This window comes from Anabrus simplex, chromosome 4, assembly GCF_040414725.1.
Source record: "Anabrus simplex isolate iqAnaSimp1 chromosome 4, ASM4041472v1, whole genome shotgun sequence".
NCBI classification, from domain to species: Eukaryota; Metazoa; Arthropoda; class Insecta; order Orthoptera; family Tettigoniidae; genus Anabrus; species Anabrus simplex.
Window position 1 is genome coordinate 261,769,074 of NC_090268.1, and position 24,288 is coordinate 261,793,361.

The 24,288-nt window shown below is 37.8% G+C and overlaps 1 protein-coding gene across 3 annotated transcripts in view; it reads left to right on the forward strand.

Annotated features, from left to right (window-relative positions):
* Mgtor (Megator) overlaps nucleotides 1–24,288 on the forward strand; it is a 546,425-nt gene that overhangs the window by 44,289 nt on the left and 477,848 nt on the right. For all 3 annotated transcript variants that reach the window (XM_067145519.2, XM_067145521.2, XM_067145520.2), the window contains exon 6: nucleotides 8,954–9,178. In XM_067145519.2, coding sequence (XP_067001620.2) covers nucleotides 8,954–9,178 — 225 coding nt within the window. The remainder of the gene's footprint in view (nucleotides 1–8,953; nucleotides 9,179–24,288) is intronic.

The following is a 24,288-nucleotide window of genomic DNA, read 5'->3' on the forward strand; positions in this document are numbered from 1 at the left end:
TTGGTGCTGGCCAGTTAACTTGGAAAGGTTACGCACCTGCTAAGGTTACGCAACATGTACCATGTCCCAGATTTGCTTGCCATTCCTAGCGAACCCTGGCAAGATCAGGGTTTCCGCTGAGTGCGCCGACTTTTCTGTTTACACAGGGCCGTCCTCTACCATTTAAATTACTTACTGTCTCCACTACACTTACTCAATCTGCTGAGCTGTCCTATCTATTTTACCACACATGCACTGTACTACTTAGAGCTCCAACTTCATACTCAATTGCGCAATAAGAAAGCAATCCAACGTTTCCAACTCTTCAACTAAATACTCTGCGAAACAACATTACTCAAAATAAACCCCCTTCACTAAAGATTAAATTTACTATACAGACATATATCACCATATACCAACTTAACTATACATACCTCCGAAACACACTTCACCATTAAGTTCACTCTATAAACATCTACCGTCATGTACCATCAGCTCCACCTCATTAACCTTCTCTCTCTAACCATAAACATACCACCATAACACACTTCACCATTGAATCCAATAAACAAACACATCCACCCTATACCAGCAACTCCACCTCATTCTAAACCTCTTTCTTACCATTACTACGTAATATTTCACAATTGTTATGCATTTCACCTACTACATCACTAATAAATACACACAGTTCAATACCTATCATAAACACAACTCCAAATCACATTTCACCTAACATATTCACTTAAATACCATAATACCTTCACACTATTATCCACCCTACCACCTGATATACCTTGACCCATTACGCAGTCAACACAACAATTAGAAATGAATAGTTAGAGAAGGGAAGACCGTAAAGACACAGGGTCCATGCATGAAGCAAACAGGCTACCAACTCCAACACAGATTAACAGACCTCCCCAATAACTAACAACCGTCCAAAAGGTTTGACCTGGAGCATAGAACAGCAGTGACTGATCAGCAACAATTAGTAGTGATAAATTTCAAAGCGTTAAACAAAACGTGAAAGGTACATGGAAATAGAGTAAATTATCGAAGACCGGTAATAGGCCCAAAATAATTCTACAGAAGTAGACATAAGACACAACATCTTAACAAATTTTTGCTACAAGGGGTGAATAAAGAAACAGAACTACAATAATTTTCAAGTGATAAATAAGGATTAAGCTTACAAAACTAGTAGCAGGCCAAAGGTATAAACCGATAAAAATCGGTGTTTAAAGCAAGTACCTTTTTAGGTAATATACGGTAACCAATTCTTAATAATTGTAGAACCCATCATCCAGGTGAAGAAATAAAATCAAACAAGCAATAGCCCAGGTGACTACAAGAAAATAGACACCCCGTACAAGAGGAAAAATACATATCCACTACACATAATCATAGCATATTTGAAATATCATTACATCAGCAGGTAAATGGCAGATGGCAGACTCTCAATACTCAATACCTTAGTCCAACTCAGAACCATACCAGACTTGACAAGAGAGGTAAAAATCTAAACCCAGTAAAAGAAAACATAAGCTGTACAGTTTGGATATAATGCACTAATAACAAACTGGTAAGTAACAGCCGCATGGCAAATTTCACACACCACAGAACCACAATGCTCACTCCGAAAACCATAACAGTTCAAGGAACCAATAGAAACACATGAAACAGAAAATATTACATTATGCTCCTAAACCTGGGATCAATAATCACAGAAACCTTTACTAAAATAAATCCCCCAGATATAATTACATAAAACAATAAGGGGATAAAATTCAATTAGCTCACTGAAATGCAGTTCCCAGCCATATGTCAATACCAACACCCAAGTGCATCATTAAGTCAAGAAAAGAGGGGGGGGGGGGATACTGCGCATTAACCAGGCTTAATCTGGGACAGATGGACTCGCCTACTTCTTTTAGCCACCGGATCACTCACTAACATCGATACCGGGGACAGAAATTGCAATACGGTGCAAGGGAAATTGCAATACGGTGCAAGGTCCTTGATACCTAGGCGCTAGCTTGGCGGAAAATTTATTAATGGCTTTACTGATGGGGTGACATTTAATGAAGACTCTATCTCCAGCTTTCAACCTTGTTGGTTTCCTACCAACATTATACCTTTTCTTGGCTTTCTCATACGAGACGGACAGATTTTATTTGCTTCATCCCAGACCTTTCGAACATCATAGGGTTTAGACAGATCGGGCAAAAGATCATTAATACCAAGTACATTTGACATTGGGGAATATGGAGTATTTGAAAAGTAAGAGACATGGGCGTTTTACCATGAGATTCATGGATAGCAGAGTTGAATGCGTGAGCTAACCAGTGCAGACAGGTCCCACTTAGACTGATTATTGTGATGATAGGCTGTCAATGCGGACTTCAAATGTCTATTCACTCTCTCGGCGCAAGATGGATTTGGATAATATGGGGTGGTCGTAACATGCGAGTTGCACAACTCAGATATTTCTTAAACAAATGACTAGTGAACGCACTGGCATTATCGGAAACTAGAAACATGGGAGGGCCAAAAGATGCGAAGACAGTTAATAGTGGTTCGAGAAGTGGTAGACCTAGTGGGAATAATCCAGGAAAACCACGAGAACGCATCAACACACACAAAAAAGTGGGTGTTCCCCAGAGAAGATCGAACCATTGGTCCTACGTAGTCGATGACTAATTTCTCCATCGGGTGAGAGGCTTGTGAAGACGATAACAAACCAACACGGTTGTTCAGACTAGGTTTACTGATGGCACAAATTTTGCAATATTTAACCATGTTTCGGATATCACTGTCCATTCTTTTCCAAATGAAAAACTGCCTAGTTTTAAACGTCCCTAAATGACCCCCAATCGGACAGTAGTGATAGTATTTGAAGATAATTGGTACTCGTACCTTGGGAACAACAATTTTAAAACAATGGTCTCCATGACCTTTACAACACAGGACACCCTTGACTAGGGAGTAAGGCTTTGCTAGAATCCCTTCTTTGATTTTGTTGATGATCTCATTTAATTCAGGGTCAGATTTCTGATGATCTTCGAATTCATGGTAAAGTAAAGGTACATCAGAAAGGATGGCACTAACTCCAACAACATTATCTTCATCAAAATTTTCAGCATTAGATTTTACATTAGGACAAGGTTCCCCATCAAACATTCTGCTTAAACTATCGGCGATGACGTTCTCTGTACCTCTGATATGTTTAACCTGGAAATTAAAGGCAGAAATCCTAAGTGCCCATTGAGTAATCCTTCCAGTTCTTTTGGGTCAGTTCAACACCCACGAGAGAGCCTGATTATCCGTCTCAAGGTCAAAATTCACATGTTCAACAAAGGGCCGAAACTTTTCAAGGCCATACAGGACAGCAAGGCATTCCAACTCATAAATAGAGTATTTGCTCTCAAGGTCAGTTAGGATTCTGGATACATAGGCAACAGGTCTGTGTCCATCCTTTTCTCTTGCAATAGTACACTAGCAATAGCCTTTCCAGAAGCATCTGTCTGAACTATAAAACGTTTACTAAAATCAGGTATGGCCAAAACAGGAGCATTCGACAGAGTGAGCTTCAATTTCTCAAAAGCTTCTTGTTGGGAAGGACCCCAGAAGAACTTCGCATCCTTCCGCCTCAAATAATTGAGAGGAGCAGCTACCTCAGCGAAATTTGGAATAAATTTCCGGAAAAAGTTGACCATTCCCACAAAACGGGCAATGCCTTTGACATCTTTAGGGGGCTGAAACTCACGGGTGGCCTGTGTCCTAGACTGATCAATGGAAACTCCATTTGAAGACACAGTATGCCCCAAAAGGACATACTTGGTTGGGCGAAGGCTATCTGAGATAGCTTAACGGTAAGACCAGCTTATCTCAGGCGTTCAAGAACTTCACGGACATGGATCACATGTTTCTCAAAGGTTTCCGAAACGATCACCAGGTCGTCAAGGTAGTTAAAAACAAATTTGAATTTAACATCTGAGAGGATAGAACGTGTCAGCTCTCAAATGCCATGGAAAAAAAACTATTTCCAGAATGTATCCAACAACGTGTATTTACAGTATTCAAATAATGCACTTTGATAACTCACTGGCAAACATAACCTCACTCAATTAAATCAAAAGAAAGAAAACATGATTCAAAGACAAGGAGAAATCTATACTTGCTCCCCTATTTAAGTGCTTTATTCATTGGATTTCTGTACTGTATGCATTTTAGATGCCTTGTGCTTGCACGGAAAATACCCGATGCCCTTAAAACATTACATAAAATCAGCTTCATGGTCCGTATCGCACTTCAGTATATTCACAATCTTATGTTAATTTTAAGGACACTTCACCTAAAGCATTACTTTGTCAATTTATGTATTTTTAATCTAAACAGTGTTATGTGGCTGAAGATGTTGATCATGTACGAAACATGTAAAACATGTACCACTTTTAACCATTAAGTTGCCTTAAGCTGTCATTGTATCGACTGGGTGGAAAATAAATAAATACTTAGTTGTGAAGCCCTTAAAACATTGCGGCTAATTAAACTTTCCTATGACAAGGGACGGAAGTCTCTCGCTTTCGTGTGCACTGCATAGCAACACAGTACATTTCCTGGCTGGCAGTTCTCTCCTTTAACAGCATAAGTCCGTTTGGCCTCAGCATTTAAAAAAATATAACAAAGAAACAATGCAGTTTCATCGGCATTGACAATATTGTTTGGTGCATACAAATTTTTTATAGGCTATAAGCCATGCTTTTCCGCCAACTGTCAACATTGCCAGTGTTCGCGGAATCTACCTCTCCACACACTGCCTGCTACGAACGTGATATTGTGGCGTTCCTTAAAACGCCGAATACAAAATAATTACGATTCCGCTCTAATATACCAGATATGAAGCTTGCTGTAGACACGCCGAAGTAGGTGAAAGTGCAGAAAGTTACCCCGTCTCGTTAAGGAAGACGCGTTCTTTCATGACACGGAGAAATTTTGAATTTAAATTACTCTGTAAAATACTATTTTTTTTTTCAAAATGTAAAGGCAGTTTGTGATGGGACCGACATTGTTCTTTGAATTACAAATTATCCGTATTTCGAAATAAACGATTTAAATAACATGCAAAACAGTACCTCATGTTTCCGGGAACGAAAGCTGCTTCGAATTAGGCGAGATTTTGAATTAAATTTCGAATTATCGAGGTTCTACTGTATTTAGCATGTGTTCTCCCAGGTTGGTAATAAGTGAGATAGATTCAGGGTGCAGTAAAGCTGATGCACTTAGCTTGCAGTTGCGATCGGCAGTATACTGTAAGAAGGAAGTCAGCTTCTGGACTAAACTATCTTTACATCGGCCTATTTTTAGACCAACTTTGCTTTACAGGAGCGAAGGCTCGGTGGACTCAGGATATCTTATTCATAAGCTAGATGTAACAGACATGAAAATAGCGAGAATGATTGCTGGTACAAACAGGTGGGACAATGTCAGGATTGTCCTCGGAATGGGGAAATAAAGGCTAAGTTAGGAATGGACTTAATGGATGAAGCTGTACGCATAAACCGGTTCAGTGGTGGAATCATGCAAGGCGAAATTGAGAATAGGTTACCTAGGAGAGTAATGGACTGTTATGGAGGATAAGAGGGGGTGAGGTAGACCAGGATGATGATGGTTAGAATCATTTTCCAATGATTTAAAGATATAAGATATAGAACTAAACAAGGCTGCAGAACTAGTTACAAATAGCATTGTGGCAAAGTTTAGTCAATTCATAGTGCCTTGCAGACTGAATGCTGAAAGGCAGAACACATTATAATGAAGACACCCTGCAGTTAATTGAAGAACAATTCAATAAAACTCAATCAAGGGACTACTACAAAACCTTCAGAAAGCAGCTCCAAAAATATGAACCCCTGACCCTACTGATGAAGTATGACAATGGTAAGCTGGCCCATAATAATAAAGACAATGCAGAAATTCTGGCTAAGCATTTCAACAAGCTTTTAAATTGTGAGGAACCTACAGAACTCCTTCATTTGGACACCAACACCCCGATAAAAACATCACCAGAGAACATCAATCCCCCCACAATAAGGGAAGTCTACCAAGCTCTGAATAAATTAAAAAACTACAAAGCGCCAGGAGAAGATCAGACCTTTGCGGAAATCTGGAAATATGCAGGAACATCAGCAAAAGTTGCCCTCCATCAACAACTTGTCTCTATCTGGATTAAAGAAGAACTACCAGAACACTGGACAACAGCCCTCATTCATCCACTGCACAAAAAAGGAGATAAAACCGACCCTAATAACTACAGGGGAATCTCGCTCCTAGACATAACATGTAAAATATTTTCAATAATCATCCTTAATAGGGTAAGTTTACAACTTGAGAAAAGTACTAGGAGAATATCAAGGTTTCAGACCCTGGAGGAGCTGTCCTGATCAGATCATGAGTCTTAAGTTGATAATGGACTATAACAGGAGAAGAAACAGAGATATGGTGATGACATTTGTAGATTTCAAGAAAGCTTATGATTGCATCCATAGAGAATCTCTGTTTAAAATTTTAAGACACCTTGGACTACACCCCAAATTAATAAACATGATAAAATTGACTCTCACCAACACCAAATCAAAAGTGAAGTTTAGGGGTGAAACATCAGAGACATTTGAAATTAAAACTGGGCTATGGCAGGCAGATGGGCTCTCACCACTATTATTTCACTGTGCTCTAGAAATGGTAATGAGGGAATGTTTTAGGAAATGTCCCCCCAAAATAAAGATTGGCCGAAAAATCAAAACAAATTGCCTGGGTTTTGCTGACGATTTAGCATTACTAGCAGTGGACATGAAAGAAGCAAAAACCCGGATATCAGAACTTCAAAACATTGCAAATAAAATTGGCCTCAAAATATCATTTGAAAAAACAGAAATTATGCCGCAGAACCCAACACAGCTAAAAAAAGAAGTCACCATAAATGGTAATAAAATCAAAAAAGTAACTCAATTAAATATCTTGGAGAAGTAATAACACATAACCTAAATGAAAAAATCTCAATCCAAATAAGAACAAATAGATTAGCTAAAGCACAAAAGTTAACATGGGATATCTACAAAAAGAAATGTCTATCAATAAATACAAAAATAAAACACTACAACACAGTTATAAAACCAGAAGCTACATATGCAGCAGAAACACTCTTTCACCTGAATAAACAATCGAAGACTGACAGACTTCAGAAAATTGAAAGGAGGATTGGAAGAACGTGCATCAACAAAAAATACCAGAAAGATGGACAGTGGCGGTTAATACCTAACAAAGTCGTGTACAAAGAGCTAGAACCCATTACAGATACTGTGCGTAAGAGGAGACTGGGATTCTTTGGACATATCATGAGGATGCAGGATTCGAGACTTCTGAAACAACTAGTACAACACAATCTCGTCTCAAAAAATACTACAACAGGATGTAAATGGATCAGAGAAGTAAGAGAGGATCTGAAGGAAATAGGCCTTTCAGCAGAAGACACCACAAATAAGATCAAATTGACTACAAAACTCATGAATACAAACCTCCGCTTCACCCTTACACAAAACAAACCAACAACACGCACATTTTCAACTGAGGAAAGGGCTAGAAGATCAGAGCGTCTGAAGAAGTACTGGGAGGACCGCAAAGCTCAAACAGTCCCTTCAAAGAGACCTGAACGACGGACTGACTAAAGTGATCCTATGTGGTCATAAAAGAAGAAGAAGAATCTGTGTGTGCATGTTTTTGTGTGGGTGTGCGTGTTTTTTTTTGTGTGTGTGTGTAGCCAATAGCAGAGTGAGCTAAAACATAAATTCTCTGACCCCATTTTATGGGTTTCTCTGGGTTACAAGTTTTGAAGGAAATTATCTCCGTGTAACTATCAGTGCTTTCGTCGACAGATAATACTTTATCAGGGGAAAAATAAGATCAGAATTTCTCCTGAATATAATCAACAAACGTTTGATATTTTTTTGTCCTTGTCAGTGGTCCTGCAGTCTGTGGAATGGAGGAAATATGCAACATCCAGAAAATTTGCATGAACTTGTCTCTGGAAAATATGTCATGGAATGATAGTATATGATGTGTCTATTCTTGACTCCAATCATCTTAGGTTCGGCAAATCAATTAGACTTATATTCATCACTGTAGCAATGAAACTCCTGAATGCGTTCATTGTTACATCTTTCTATTGTTTTCAGATGGAGTGGGGGCTGTGTGATCGGTTCTGTGTTTTCTCATTTGCTTGTTTCTGGTACTCTGTAAATATTGCACCAGTTCATCTGTAAGAAACAGTTTCAAGTGCTCACCTGTAGAACTTTCACTATTCAAGTTAGTTTGTGGTCCCGTATTTGTCACCAAAAATGAGTGTGTTGTAAGTATTGGATCGGTAGTATATATGTCTTGCCATCCATCACAGCTTGCACAAATTTCATCACAATTATCGCTGCTTATGTTGTCTTCATCACCTTTAACTTCTTAAGAAATTTCCGAGGAAAAGGTAACATCACTGTGAGAATTCTCAGCTGCATCAGAAATGTACGATGTTTACTACCTATATTACTGTGCTCATGAGTACACAGGATATAAACAGAAAGACTTGGTTGTTTCTTGCTGAAATTCAATATTAGTGTTGCGATATATATTCAGATATTTAACTAACTCCTTTGAGAAGTTAACACAACAACTGATAATGCACAATGAAGCGTATAATTGCTGTAAGATGATCGTAAATCACATGTTGGGTTCTGCCGGACATTCGATCTCCTTGCAAAATCATAATGTTGAGTCCAGTCGACTAGTAAATGTTAATGTATAAATATGCTGTAGTCTTCTGGATCCTTGTGGCCACCTGTAATTTTAAGGAGCTTAAATAAATATTTCTATATTTATAGTATCGAATGGTTTATATATATGTGTAAAGTATTGCATTTTTGTACAGGTATGAATGAAGATGCTCAAGCAAAGAATACGGAACTTGAGAAAGCTTTCAAGGAATTGCAAGATCTTCTACACAAAACTGTTGAACAAAATGAAGAAATGGAAGCCAAAGAGAAAGCATTGGAAGACAAGTACCAGAAGATTTTGAGCGAGAAAGAAGAGTGTATTCAAGAGTTGAAGTTGGAACTGCAGTGTGCAAATGAGTTCTTGAAGGCTGCCAAAGAAGGTAAAGGTCATCAATATCTTTTGCTTATTTAATTTACTCGTCACATTTTGCTTGAAGTTTAGGTATCCTATGTTCCTGTGTGAGTATTAACTCTTTTGCTGTGCATTTTTTTAAACTGAACAATGTAATTTTTTTCATATTTTCCAAATGAACTGAAACTTTACTTTTTTTAATGTTAGTGACATTCAACACCATTGCACCATTTTTAACTCAACTTTGGCAAACTAGCAGTGATATCTGACTTTGAAACACACATTACTGTGATACACCTCCGAACATGGAACTGGACACATTGCAGGCTGTCCTGGGCAATTCCTATAAAAAAAATAAAAATAAAAATAATGTCTGTTTTCTCTTGCACAGTCCCTTTCCTTTCTTTGAACATTTTGCTGGTAATATCGAACAAACAACCCAGTTAGGTTTGTGACTCGTGTCCTGTTGCTCCCCAAGGAAAAGCTTCTCCGTCAGGCGCGCTTGAGGTATGTAATTAGGTCTTCCTCGTTTCGCCGGCGGACTGCGCTGATACTCTCTTAGAAGTCCCATTATGACAGAATTTCTGAAGTCAGGAGCACTAATTGCCCTTTATTTGAAGCTTATTATACAATATTCTTCCATTCATTAGCTCAGTTTCAATGTCATCACTAATATCCCGCTAGTCCAATACAAATTGAAGATATTACTCGTTGGCACTTTCTTCCGAACAATCACTATGCACATCATCAGTTGTTTCATTGTGCAAATTTACTGAACAGTCTGAATCAGAATCGCCCACTAAAAGATTGAAGATTTCTTCACTGTCATTAGTAATGTTGTTCCGCGCGCTCATAGCTTCTGAGTGAAGCCTGCAATCGACCAGACAGCTGACAGGTTTAAATGACAGGAATGTTGGCGGGCGGGTGAAATATAATAAATAAACATTGGTCCAGTATTGGCGGCAACGTTTGCAAACAATGCTTAGTACATAGACAATACCGGACTATAGATGTTTGTATAATTAAATGCGCCTTTATTAAAGAAGCGCGCGGAATCTATAGCAGGAACAGTGAAAGAGTTAATAAGGGTTCAAGGTGTTTTTTTTTAATTTTTTAAATCACAAAGGGCTGTAGAGATAAGGTCATGGTAAAGCTTATGCATGGCATGTATCTCCTATCTGATACATCCTTTAAATTATTGAAACATGCTTCCTTGCATTCATACGTATGATGTTTCGTTTTTAGTAGACATAATATCCTTTGTTGTGTGAATCAGGCAAACTTCATAAGAAGTGAATCTTGATGGAACCCAAATTAGAGAACAATATACAAAGTTTGCTTTGGCAAGAATTGGGACCCTGACCTTTCTTCACCAGGCAAGGATTTAAGCACGTAATTCAGTACAGTGAAACTTCTTTTATACATTTCACACTAATACGTTTTCTACACTTACACAGGTTCCTTCCCCCCCCCCAGCTCATCATCATCATCATCATCATTTCCCTTTATCCCACCACTCCTCCTCCAACACTGTGTCCCAGTCCAGGTTTCTTCCTATAATACTGCGTTGGATTGTGTCCGTCCATCTCAATCGTGGTAGTCCACGGCCTCTTCTTCCTTGCATTTGCATTTCCATAATTATTTTTTTGGGGGGGGGCATTCTTCCATCACTCATTCGCTTTATGTGCCGAAACAATCTTAGTCGGCTCTCAATTCTATCATTCATTTTTTCCACTCCAATTTCTTCCCGGATTTTCTCATTCCTTATTTTGTCTCTTCTACTTTTCTGTATCATACTCCTCAAGAACTTCATTTCGGCTGCCTGTATTCGACTCTCATCCTTCTTTGTCATTGTCCAAGTTTCTGCCCCGTAAGTAGTTATGGGTACGTAATACATCTTGTACATAATTTCCTTTGCTTCCATTTGCACATCTTTGTTCCATAACATGTTTCTTACACTATGATAGAAACAACTTCCAGCTTGAATCCTCTTGTTAATCTCAGCATCCAGTCGTGCATTCTCCATTAATTCACTCCCCAGGTATTTAAATGTTTCCACTACTTCCAGGGGCTTGTCTGCAAGTCTAATTTTACCTTTCCCTTCTTTCTCCCCTCTAGTCATAACAAGGGTTTTACTCTTCTCTACACTTATTTTCAACCCACATTCTTCTATTTTCCCATTCACCACATCCAACTGTTCTTGAACCTTTCTGTCGTCTTCTCCCCAAATCACAATATCATCTGCAAATAACATCATGTTCATTTCTCTTCCTCCATATTCTGCTTTTGCTGTTCTCATGATGTCACCCATTACTATTGTAAACAGGATTGGTGATAGAACACTTCCCTGCCTCAGCCCATTAGTTATTTTGAACCAACTTGTCCTGCCAACTTGTGTTTGGACGCAACTACAACATTGCTTGTACATTGCCATGATCATTTTTATTAATCCCTGTCCAGTTCCTTTTTGCACCATACTGTCCTAAACTTTAGTCCTGGGGACACTGTCATATGCCTTTTCAATGTCGATGAATGTCATCACCATATCATTCTCGTACTCCCATTGCTTTTCCATTAGCTGTTTCATAATGAAAATGGGCTCTGTTGTTGACCTTCCACTTCTGAAACCAAACTGATTTTCCAGTATCTGATTCTCAACCCTCAACCTTATTCTACTTTCCAGTATCCTCTCCATTATCTTAGCAACATGGGATATTAGAGTAATTCCCCTGTAGTTCTTCAAAACTTTCTTATCACCTTTCTTGAAAATTGGGATGATTATTCCTCTTTGCCAATCATCAGGGACCTCCTTATTCTCCCAGACAATTCTGAGAACTCGATATGTCCACTGCAGGCCTACAGCTCCAGCTGCCTTTATCATCTCCACTGAAATTTTATCTATTCCAGCAGTTTTTCCATTCTTCCTGCCATTTCAGTTTCATTCATTGTAATTTCTTTATCCATTTCTTCATCAACTAATTGCCTTTCATGGTCGTCCATTGAATGACTGTCATCAGTTCTTACGTTCAGCAACTTCTGAAAATACTCTCTCCTCTATTCCTTATTTCTTCTGGCTTTGTTAATATTATGCCATCTTCATTCTTCACAAATCTGGTGTTTACTTGATCTCTCTTTTCGTTTCTTAAGAAACCATACAGTAATTTCTTGCTGCTCTGCATATCATCTCTCAATTTCTGTGTGAATAAACTATGTAAAAAGCATAAGACCATTGTATTTAGTATTAAGTTAGTTTACTATTAAGTTCCGATGTTTATAGTTTTAATTCTTGACCTTCAGATTAGTACTAGGCTGAAGATGCCCATAACTAGGGCGAAACATGTCCCTAACTGGTGTTTTTAATTCATGTAGAATTTAATCACTAAAAAATATATTTGTATTGGAAAGGTGGACACAATTTTAATCTTGAAAGAGTTTTACTTATTGTATCTTCAATACAGAACAAAATGAGATTAGTTACTTGTAACCTGTGAATGGTCTCGACCTCGCATCTCAAACGTAGGGAAAGAGAACTACAACAGAGGAAAGAGATTAGAGGAACCTTTTCTGATAAAAAGGCTCAGGCTTGATGTTGAACCTATTGAAATTCCTGTTGTTGAAACCGCATGTACATTATCAACAATTATGCATAAAAAGAAAAGGTTGCAATAAGTGATGATTTATATTGTGTGTTTGTATGTATAATATGATCAAGTCCACCTCTGTAATATAATGGTTGGCACTACGAGGTGCCTTCCTCGGGGGCCCAGGCTCGAATCCTAACTCTGCCAGAAACTGGTATGTGGTTAAAACGGTGCATGCAGCTCATATCCGTTAGGGGTGTGCTTGAAAAGAAATGCACCACCTCAGGCCGAGGACATGAATTTACAGATGTAAAATACGGCATTTTTGTGACCTGGTGATATTGTGTAATGGAGGCCTATTTGTGTAATTATATTCATTTGTCTACTGCCTTTCCAAATCCATTTCGTTAGATTGTAACGGAATACTATAAAATTTCACACTTTGGTCTGTATTACAGTACGGTTTATTATTATTATTATTATTATTATTATTATTATTATTATTATTCTGGCTATAATGAACACTATGGCGGTACAATGCACTGTGTATCTACAGTATTATGATGTTTGTGCTCTAAAAAAAAAGATGGTCTGCTGTAGCTTGCTTTGCAAATAGGCCTATAACATTGCTATAATAATTTGTTTCTAATTGTTAACCTATTTGTTAAATGGTTAAAATACTTGTATAAATCCGTAATTGCTTCTTGCTATTTACTGCTATGATCCACCATCTTTTCAAATGCATTTCATGAGGTTGTGAAGAAAACATTTTTATCACAGTATCTATTAATGCATGCCAACAACAAGCATATAGTTCTGCCCGAACGATATGACATTAAAAAATACCATATTTCACGGCATAATCGTCGCACTTTTTATACCAAAATTTTCGAAAAAATTGTAGGGTGCGACCATTATACGATGAATATTTAATATCAGTATTTGTATTACTCAAAAAATGTATTTATAACTAAATTGTATTTGATACAAATTTAAGATGCACGTAATACTCGCGTTTGTACATCAAAATAATTAAAATAGTCTAAAACAGAATTCATAATTTTTCGCAACAATTCGGCGAACGTTTTTCCAACCTGAAAATAAAAATGAACGTATTAAGTTAATTGTCATTAATTTGAGTATTAAAGTTAAAATATTACACTGGCAAAAAATTATCGCTTTGTTGTGAAGTGCGGACTTACCGGTACGCAATTTATTCCAAATCTTCGGTGTCGCTATCGCAGGTTTCGCTATCTGATGCGCCGTCCTCGCCTCTGTTAATACCAGTATCAGATTCTTCATCTCCCTGCCACACTGCGTCATCTTCGGAACCGTCTAATGCATTCGAAATCCCAGTCCTTTTGAAGCTCTTGGAGACTAGTTCAGGTGGTATAAGATCCCAACTCTTCTTCACCCACGAGCATAACAAGTCCAAGGGTGGACGCCTCATATTTTCAGCGGTCGTCAATTGCTGATCGCCGCTCATCATCCACTCGTAAAATCGACGTAAGTGGTCTTTAAAGGGTTTATTAACACATACATCTAGTGGCTGCAAAGCAGATGTTAGGCCACCAGGAATGGCTATCTGTCGTGTCTTATTTGTAGTGAGAATTTGCTTCACTTCGTTCACGAGGTGACCTCGGAAACTATCTAAAACAAGCAGAGCTGGTTGTTTTAGTAGTGCACCAAGTCCTCTATTCCACACAGTTTTAACCCAGTCCAGCATGAGTTCTACGTCCATCCAACCCTTTGGTTGCACTCGTACATGAATTCCACGGGGAAACTGTATATTCTTAGGCAACGTTTTCCTCTTGAAAATGATGTAAGGCGGCAACTTTCTCCCGTCAGCTGTAATGGGTAGCATTGCCGTGCATCGCAACTTCTCACTACCGCTGGTTTTCATTAATACACTCCGTGATCCTTTTAGCGCAATAGTGCTGTTGCGAGGCCTATCAAAAAAGATTGGAGTCTGATCGGCATTACCGATTTGAGAAAGCAAGTACGAAGTTTCCTTGCGCAAACTAATGACAAATCGGTGAAAATTTACAATCTTGTCCGTGTAATCAGCAGGCAACTTTTGGCTTAGTGTTGTTCTCCTTCGCACTGACAGATTGTGTCGTCGCATGAACCCCTTAATCCACCCACGAGTCGCCTTAAACTGAGTTAGGCCTACCAGTATGTTGTGTTTGCGCGCTACCTCCTGTCCCTTAATTTGTAACATTTTATATGATACACTGCAGCCATTGTTACGTATTTCACTGACGTACCTAAACACTTCTTCGTCAATTATAGGAAACCTCCGTGTTTTAGGACCTCTAAACGCGCGTCTAGAAGGGTTTGTGCTGTTTAGCTTGTTTTTTACTTTCCGCCAGTCACGCACCAACTTTTCACTCACTGAAAATTTTCTTTCTGCAGCTCTGTTCCCGTGCTGTTCAGCGAAGGCAATTACGCTTAGCTTGAAGCCTGCAGAATAGTTTCTATATTTACCCATAATCGCTTATAAATGCTTCATACGTTAATGTTTTGCGATATAAATGACTCCGTAATTGTTCACTATTAAAACAAATTATTTCTGTAAACACCCCAAACACAAATTAAAAGCTTAAATTCTCACGCACACATGTCTACAGTAATCACGTAAATTTGAAACAAATAAATGCATCTGTGATCTGTCCATTCCAGAGCAGCCAATACTGTTAGGCAGCAAGGAAGCATGCAGCAATTTATCAGTTTAGCTCGTTGGTTGCGACACACTACTGCGCTTGCGCAAAGCTCGCAAACCGGAGCTCTAGCTGGCGCGGTGTAGATCTACTGTATAGTTGACTGTATTCCGTGACGTCAGTAACAAACATTCATTTTTTTCAATTTCTTTTAAACATACAGTAATTAGGTTAATATTTCTTCCCAGTTATTGATGATTTTACATTACAGTACTGACGAGTTTATAAAATAAAACTTTAATAGCATTGGATAATAATTATCTTGACTGCTTGGATAAAAGTTTTCATCCCATGCCCGGACACTTATGACGTAGTAGTAAGATAAGAGTCTAGCGATGACAACTGAGACATCGTAAATAATTCGGCTGAATAATTCCATGGAAATCTGCGTTATCGTCTTGGATTTCACTTCGTGCGCAATAACACAGGAGCCGGCCCCATGGTGTAAGGGTAGCGTGCTTGTCTCTTACACGGAGGCCTCGGGTTCAATTCACGGCCGGGTCAGGGAATTTTACCTGTATTTGAGGGCTGGTTCGAGGTCCACTCAACCTACCTACCCGGTATTTCCTGGCGACGTTGCCGATAAGCGATAACTTACAGCCGTACGTATTTCAAATGGGAACTCATAATATGTAGGTGGTGAATAAATAGTACACTGTCTCGCGACCATGTTGTCAAACTGCCGATAGCCAACCGCTAAGCCATGCGTCGTACATATACCGGTATTATTTATTTATACGTTGTGCAACATGTCGCAAACGTGACTGTGTTGCCAAATTGCCCATAAACCATACACGTATTTAAATTGCGCATTCATGTGCAACTTACGTTGCAGTTCCATTTACCTTTTAACCAGATTAGTGAACAGAATTTGGACGTGCGACGATTATGTAATTAAACAGGGTGTCCACCCGTATGGAAAACCTGGGAAACAGGGAAATGTCAGGGAATTCGATAATTAACGGGAAAACCTGGAAATGTCAGGGAATTCAGGAAAGAATCTGGAAATTCATTCTTCTGCCAGATAAAATTGACATACCGTATTTATCCGTGTAATACAAACACATTTTTCAGTTTTTATAACATTAATCTAGGGCATATTTTTTATGCCAGGAATACATTTTAATGAAAAGTTAGTGTGATCTCGAATGTGAAGTAATCAATAATATCAATAGCTATATGATTGATCAATCGAATTTTCAATGTTTTGATCTGCTTACTATTGAATATTCTGTGTTGTTGGGGAATGGTGAGCTCGATGAATTAGACCTATATTGCATTCTCAGTTTTTTCCAGTAATGTTTCCAGACTCTGAAACAGCTTCGAAAGTTCAACTGCACAGAACAAAAGTTGCATATACAATTACTCATGATTTGGCTCTCTATTTCCATAAACAAGTTCTTGAGATGGGTAGTAAGTGCACACATTTCACCGTTGGGTTTGATGAGTCACTGAATAAAGTTTCTTAGATAGGCCAAATGGATCTTGTAGTTCATTGTTTCAATCCTGATACTAATGAAGTATGCACTTCTTATTTTGTTCTTCCAATAGTAAATTTGAAAACAGAAAATTTGGCTTCATTTCTCAAAATGATACTAATATTGTTTCATGGAAATTCTTCACTTGAATGTGGTTTTCCTGTTAATAAAGAAATTATAGTAGAGAACATGCTACAAGTATCCCTTGTAGCACAAAGAATAATATATGATTCTATCCCAAACCCTGGTGGAATTGAAAAGGTCTCCATTAATAACATGCTCCATGCTGCAAGGAGTGCTCATGCTTTGTACGTTCAAAATCTAAAGGAGAAACGTGAAATCTTGGAAGTAGAAGATTCTTTACAAAAAATAAGTGAATGGCCGCTTTGTTGCTGAAAGAATTAGAAGAAAAGAAGTGGAGGGTAATGGCAGAAGCTCGAGTCGTTGGTGGCTACAAAGAAGTTTCTTCGCTGAAGCAGTAATGGTAATACATGTAAAAAAAACTTAAAGTGAATTTAATCAGACTAAATTAAACTTCCAAGTTTTAATATGCACATTAATTGCTCATTTATTTTTTTGGATGTTAAGTTTTAAAAATGTATTTTTATATTACTGACATTTCCTTTATAATTATGTTTTTTGTCATCATGTGTCAGGGAAAAAACTAGTTTTTATGTCTGGAAAACAGGGAAATGTCAGGGAATTTTAAAATCTCGATTTGGTGGACACCCTGTTAAAGGTTTAAAGTCCGATTTTTGTATTGAAAATAAAGGATGCGACGATTACGCGGTGGCGACGATTATGCCGTGAAATACGGTAATCATCTAAAGACAGCATTGTAAAATGATTCTACTACTACTACTACTACTACTACTACTACTACTACTACTACTACTACTACTTATTCTTAATTTATTTATTGGGTTCCGCTTTCACGTTATAGGCTACCCAGCCAGTAGTTGTTTTATCGAGTAAAGACAAAACTATAAAGGATGATATATTAATTGTAATGGGGGCGGATAAGAAATTAGCTGAAAAAACATACGTAGGTGTCATATATTGTGTCAAAAACAAAATACAAAACTTGGGTTAGAGAATGTACGCCAGTGTGATCCATCACGGCGACTATCAACATCACAAACATGACCTGATCAACACATAGGGAATGTAGTCTTATATTTTAATAATGGCTTTAGACAAAAACGTAAAAAAGGGATTCAGTGATAGAAGGCCACTGTAAAATGATTGGATATATGTATGTAAAGATCGCGCACATTCCAGCTAGATATATGTATGTAAAGATCACGCACATTCAAGCTAAGTAGTTCTCGTAATTTTCACCCACAGCAGCACATAGCTATACACACGCAGCCTATAGGATACCTTTGGTGTTTCAAGACACAGAAAATAGAAAAATTAAACTTGCATGAACCCAACTTTCACACTGGGGTGAAACGCTGGCAACCGGGAATGAGTTGGCTGGAAAATTTATGATGTCCATTAATGGACCATTTAAATTGCTGGTATTAAGAACAATGATTCCGCTTTGGAACGGGTATAGCCCTGCTGCAGCTCCTATGAAATCACACAAATTTGTGAATAGTTTCACCTACGCAGTGAAAACATGCCTCAAAGTCATGCCGTCATAATGGTTAGCACAATTAGTTGCCATTCTTGGGTGCCTGAGTTCGATTTCTGGTACCGTACTGCCAGAAATTTAAGAATGGAAGGTAGAACTTCTGGCACATGCGCGTACTTGATAGCATACCTAACCTAAACCTGAGTAACTGCAAGATTACAAAAGAACTACGATGTCATTCTAATCCTAAAGCATCCTACAGACATAGTGGAGTGATTGAAAGTGAGGAATGCTATTCCCACATGTTCCGGAAGACTCGTTCTTTCATTACTTGGAAATATTTTGAATTTAAATTACACTTTAAAGTCTGTTATAAAAAATTAAGGACAGTTTTGAATTAAAAGTCTGAATTTCGGTAATAGGATTGACATTGTCCTTCAACTTACAAATTGTCCATGTTTCGAATTAAACAATTTAAATATCATGCAAAACCGTATCTTATGTTTCCGGGAACGAGAGATTCTTCGAATTAGGTGCTATTTTGATTTAACCTATTTCTAATTATCAAGGCTGTGCGGTAAATGCATCATTGCTTGCAAACATGAAATCAGTGGCCTCTGCCACCGAACTGACTAAGTTTTTCTCTGTGCTCGTTGCTGTAATTTGGATTGCACGAGCAGTAAAAAGGGTGTCTCCAAATAAAGTACATCATTTGTTTCACCGCGTCAAGTTTGTCTCTCACCCTGACTAAAGAACCATAATAAACCAGTTTACTGATGTGCTATAACAAACTCTTGAACAGGTAAACATCCTAGACCCTACAGTTAGAATCGAGATATCACCTACTCAACCACGTGTTGTACACAAGGAGAAATGTGACATATATGAACCTACAGTTCCATATTATGCTGAGAAATATCACCTGAAATTCATAAAAGGCATTACGATTGATGATTGGAGCAAGAGGCACCATTGTGTATTTCACAACTTTTGCTAGAAAGTGAATTTGGATAACTAATTTATTAAGGACATTGGGATAACAATGATGAAATGCTCATTAACAATAGTAAAAAATCATTTGTATTCCTTAGGTATATATTTGCCCTATAAGGAGTTCCTCATAAGTTTCAAATTATTGATCACGATTTTTACTGAGTAGTATGTATAATATAGTATACTAATCCTTTATAGACAGTATATTGTACTTCTCCTACTCCATGACGTCTTCCACTTTTTCCTTCCAAAATAATAAATCAGGCTTAAAAATTACTTTGTGAAATCGTATCAATGCCTTTCGTGTACAGTAGACTATTTTTGTCTGCACACAAACGCCGAACATCAGATTTAATTATGCCATATTTTCTTGTAACTGCCCAACTATTCATTATTTCTGCGTGTTTAATATCCATTAACTTAAAATCTTCATTATAAAATCGGAGAGAACCCGTTGTAAAATTTGCTGGCAATACCTGTTCCCTGTGTCTCTACAATATGATGAACCATCAGGAAAATATTCTTGCTGTCTATAAAACTGGTACTTTTACTAAGCGTCAGGTACAACCGGCTGCCGCTAGCGTACGCCTTGCTTGCTGCCTTCGGCCGACTTCAGCGGCTGGAGATAAAGACTCATATGTTGATTGGAAAATTCTAAATTCCCATGGAGGGAATTAGATATTTTTCACCAATAGAGCATGTCAACATCTGATATGTCATATGTTGATTGTCAAAAAGTTTATTGCGCTGTGGTATGGCTATTCCTCCCTTGTGTTTCTCGCACACATACCTCACAATTTCATCTTTGACTTCTTTAAAGCGCACTAAATGCATTAATTTTTGTACAGTACGCATTCTTTTAACTATCTTTAACTTCAGACTAACGTGGAGCATTAATTTTGGTTATACCATATTTTCTTGCAGTTTTCAACATTATTATTCATTTGCACATGTTTAATAACCACTAACTTAAAATTGGGATCATAATATTGACGATCGCGTTGAAAATTTGCCAGCAATGCCTGATCACGAAACTACGATCCATCACGAAAATATTCCTGCTGTCTTAAAACTGTTAGGTCTAATTTTACCAAGTGTCAGGTACAGTAGATGTGCTTTAACTGTGCCACTGAGTAGCTGTAGCCTTTCCAAGACTTTGAAGTTTTGCATGTTTTGATGCCATTATTTGGATTTGAGAAACATTCTTGTAGATGCTAGTAGAATGTCATTGTCACTTCACGATTTCCCAAGAACTAGTGACGTTACACAAACAGGCACTGTGTACAATGAACTGGCGTGGCTAGCGACGTTTAATAAACACGCTGAATTTGATGGTCAGCGAGTTTTGTGTGTGCACGGGAGTTGGGTTGGGTGAAGGGAAGCAGCGTAGTTACAATGGTAGATGCCAATGGTGTTCATTTAGGTCGTGAATGCAAGACGAACCGTGATTTTTCACCTGAGATTCTGAGAAGAAAGTCATCTTGGATTCGGAGAAATATGGTATTTTGCACTACATTGTAATTGTCAATCGACTTTTCATGTAAGCTTTCTCCTTGGCAGCCTGCAAATGATGGAAGCAGAAATAAATGCAATCTAAATAATGCATTCTGTGGTAGTGTTGGTTCAGAAGATTGATCTATAAGTTGAGACAGAAGCAGCGTTAGATAGAAAATACTGATGAGTTCTTATGAATTTCATAGTTGGTTCCATTTTGACTAAAAAGAATTTATTAATGCACTACCTTTGTAGTGAATCAATACTTAAAAACAACCATTTAACAACTAAAAAGTCAACATCTAAACTAGAACAGGTTTTGGCCTTGTTGTGTTGATCATCATTCAGATTCAATTAAATATTTTAATCATATGGCAGTGACATGTTAAAAATAGGATATACTTTTAATCAAATGGCAGCAGCATGTTCAAAATAGGATATACACATTATAACAAATTTTTTACAAATGAAAATTAATGGTCTCATTATTGTACAGTAGAAGTCCGTTATAGCGAGAATTCATAACAGCGAAAAATTTACTCGCTATAACGGATTGCCGTTATATCCGATTTTTGTATAAAAGTCGGAAAACCCTTCATGCACTTTAAAATCTGTATGAAACAGCAATCAGTTTGTTCAAAACGTGCGTTTCCGTAGATGATATCCACACTACGGCTTACTTGTTTGTTATTTTTCGTAATCTGATAGTACGTGAAAGTGTATGTTTAATTTCATTCTGAAAAATATATAGTACCGTATATCTCCGAATCCAAGATAAACCCCATATTTTCTTTTAAAAAATTTAAATCAGGCTCAAAAGGAAGTTCGTAAAATCGTATGAATGCCTTGTCCTACAGTAGGCCTACGCATTTTTAGACTATTTTTAGACGCCGAACATTGACTTTCGTCACGCCGTGTTTCTTTATTTTTGGCGGCTGCACAATTATTTATTTCCGCGGGTTTAAGGATCATTAACTCAACATTCGCATCATAATACCGAAGAGAACTCGTTGAAAATTTTCTGGCAATACCTATTCCTTGCGTCTCTACAATACAACGATCCATCAGGAAATTATTCTTGCTGTCTATAAAACTGTTACTTTTACGCAGCGTCAGTTATAACCGGCTGCCGCTACTCACACGTCTCGCTTGCCGGGTTCGGCCAAATTCAGCGGCTAGTGATGTATTGACCTAATCACGAACGTTGAAAGTCAACGAACGAGTTTATTGCGCCACGGTATGGCCATTCCGCCCTTGCGTTTTTCGTGCACATACCTCACAATTTCATCTTCGACTTCTTTAAGGCGTCCTTGTTGCGGACCACTGAATGCATTTTTTGTACAGTACGCATTTTTTTAGCTCTTTGTCTTCATGCTAACGCCAAATGTTGGCTTTAGTTAGGCCTATGCCGTATTTTCTTGTGGCTGCACAATTATTCTACATTTCCATGTATTTAATAAACATTAACTTATAATTGGCATCATAATATCGACTAGAACCCGTTGAAAATTTGCCGGCAATACCTTTTCCACGTATCTTTACAATTCCTGCTGTCTATAAACCTTAATTTTACTAAGCGTCAAGTACAATAGACGCGTTATGACTCTGCCACTGAGTAGCCAAGGCTTTTCTAAGAATTCGAAGGGTCGCATGCTTTGATGCCATTCTGCAGATTTGAGAAACACACAGGCTCTGTACAACCGGTTGTCGCAGCTAGTGATGTGTAGTAAAGAGGCGGTCGTTTATTGTCAACGAGTTCTGTGCGCGTTTGAAAAGAAGCAGCGTGGTTACCGCGGTAGTTGCCAGTGGTATCCATTAACTTACTCTTAGGCCACGAATGCAACAACCCTTGAGTTTTCTCATGAGATTCTGAAAAAAAAAAAAAGTCTTGGATTCGGAGAAATAGGTATCACTCCAGAGATTTCTGTGGCAAACACCTCCACTTTCTTCTTCAAACAGCGTCACCTAACCTAACCGTATATGTAGCCTATCATGAAAACATATTTGAAACGCATGTAGAGAAATTACGTGTAAATAGCCGTAACTAGACGCGAGAAGATATGAAATATCCTCTGAAATCAGTGATGTACTCTGCCATATCTTGAGGTGTATCACATTCTTACTTAATTTCCGTATATAACATTAAAATTAAGATATCGTTTACTTCAGTTTTTATTTTTAACGAGTTAACAACTGCTATCGGCCACGTTATTTACGCATGTATTACGAAAACGTGTTTTCCTCTTTCATTTCGAATTTTCTTTAGAGAACATCAGTCAATGGGTATTACTAATAAACTCCAACATCGCCTTTGAATGTCAACGAGAGAGCTCGCAAATGCACAAAGTGAGAAAACTATACCGTACTGAAGATGATCGATAGCATTTTGTTGCAAACGTTTCAGTTTTCTTATTCAAACAGAGTCACGTGTCCTAACTTAACCGTACAATACGTATGATGAAAACACGTAACTATACGTAATGATGGAGAAATTGTAAAACCTTCAACCTAATGTTCTTCCATACAGTTGGAGAAGCCCCAATTCATGCTGTGATCAATCTCTAGTCATTTAAACTTTCATCCGTACAGTAGGAGAAATCCAATTTTACACTTTGGACGTTTTCTAGTCATTGTAAAATTAATTAATTTAGTTGCTTCCTTGTTCACAAATTCTGGCTTTTTATTTATTGTACATATTGTAAACTATGTAAATATCACCTAAGGCAATACTTTTGTAAAAAAATTTTTTAGCATAAGACCATTGTATTTAGTATTAAGTTCCAATGTCTAATAGATTTAAGACTTGACCTTAAGATTAGTATTAGGTTGAAGATGCCCAAAACTTGGGTGAAACATGTTTCTAACTAGTGTTTATAATTCATGTAGGATTTAATCACTACAAAATATAATTGTATTGAATAGGTGGACACAGTAATTTTATTCTTGAAAGAATTTTACTTATATTATTATATAACATGAAGTCCTACCGATATGTCATATGAGCTGTAAAGGACATTGTCTTTTTCACTCGCGAAAAATTGAAAGACAGGCATCATTCAAGGATTATGTAAATGTTGACGCTAACCTCGTCACTGAAGAAGCCATTACTATCTTGGAGATAGTTGAAGATGTACAGCAGGATCTGAGTGAGGTCTGTAATGATGACATTGACAACTATGATACTGAAGAGCCGCAGCATTCTTCAGTGGACGTAATGATGGTGTCGCCGGGCTGAGTGGCTGAGATGGTTGAGGTGCTTGCCTTCTGACCCCAACTTGGCAGGTTCGATACTG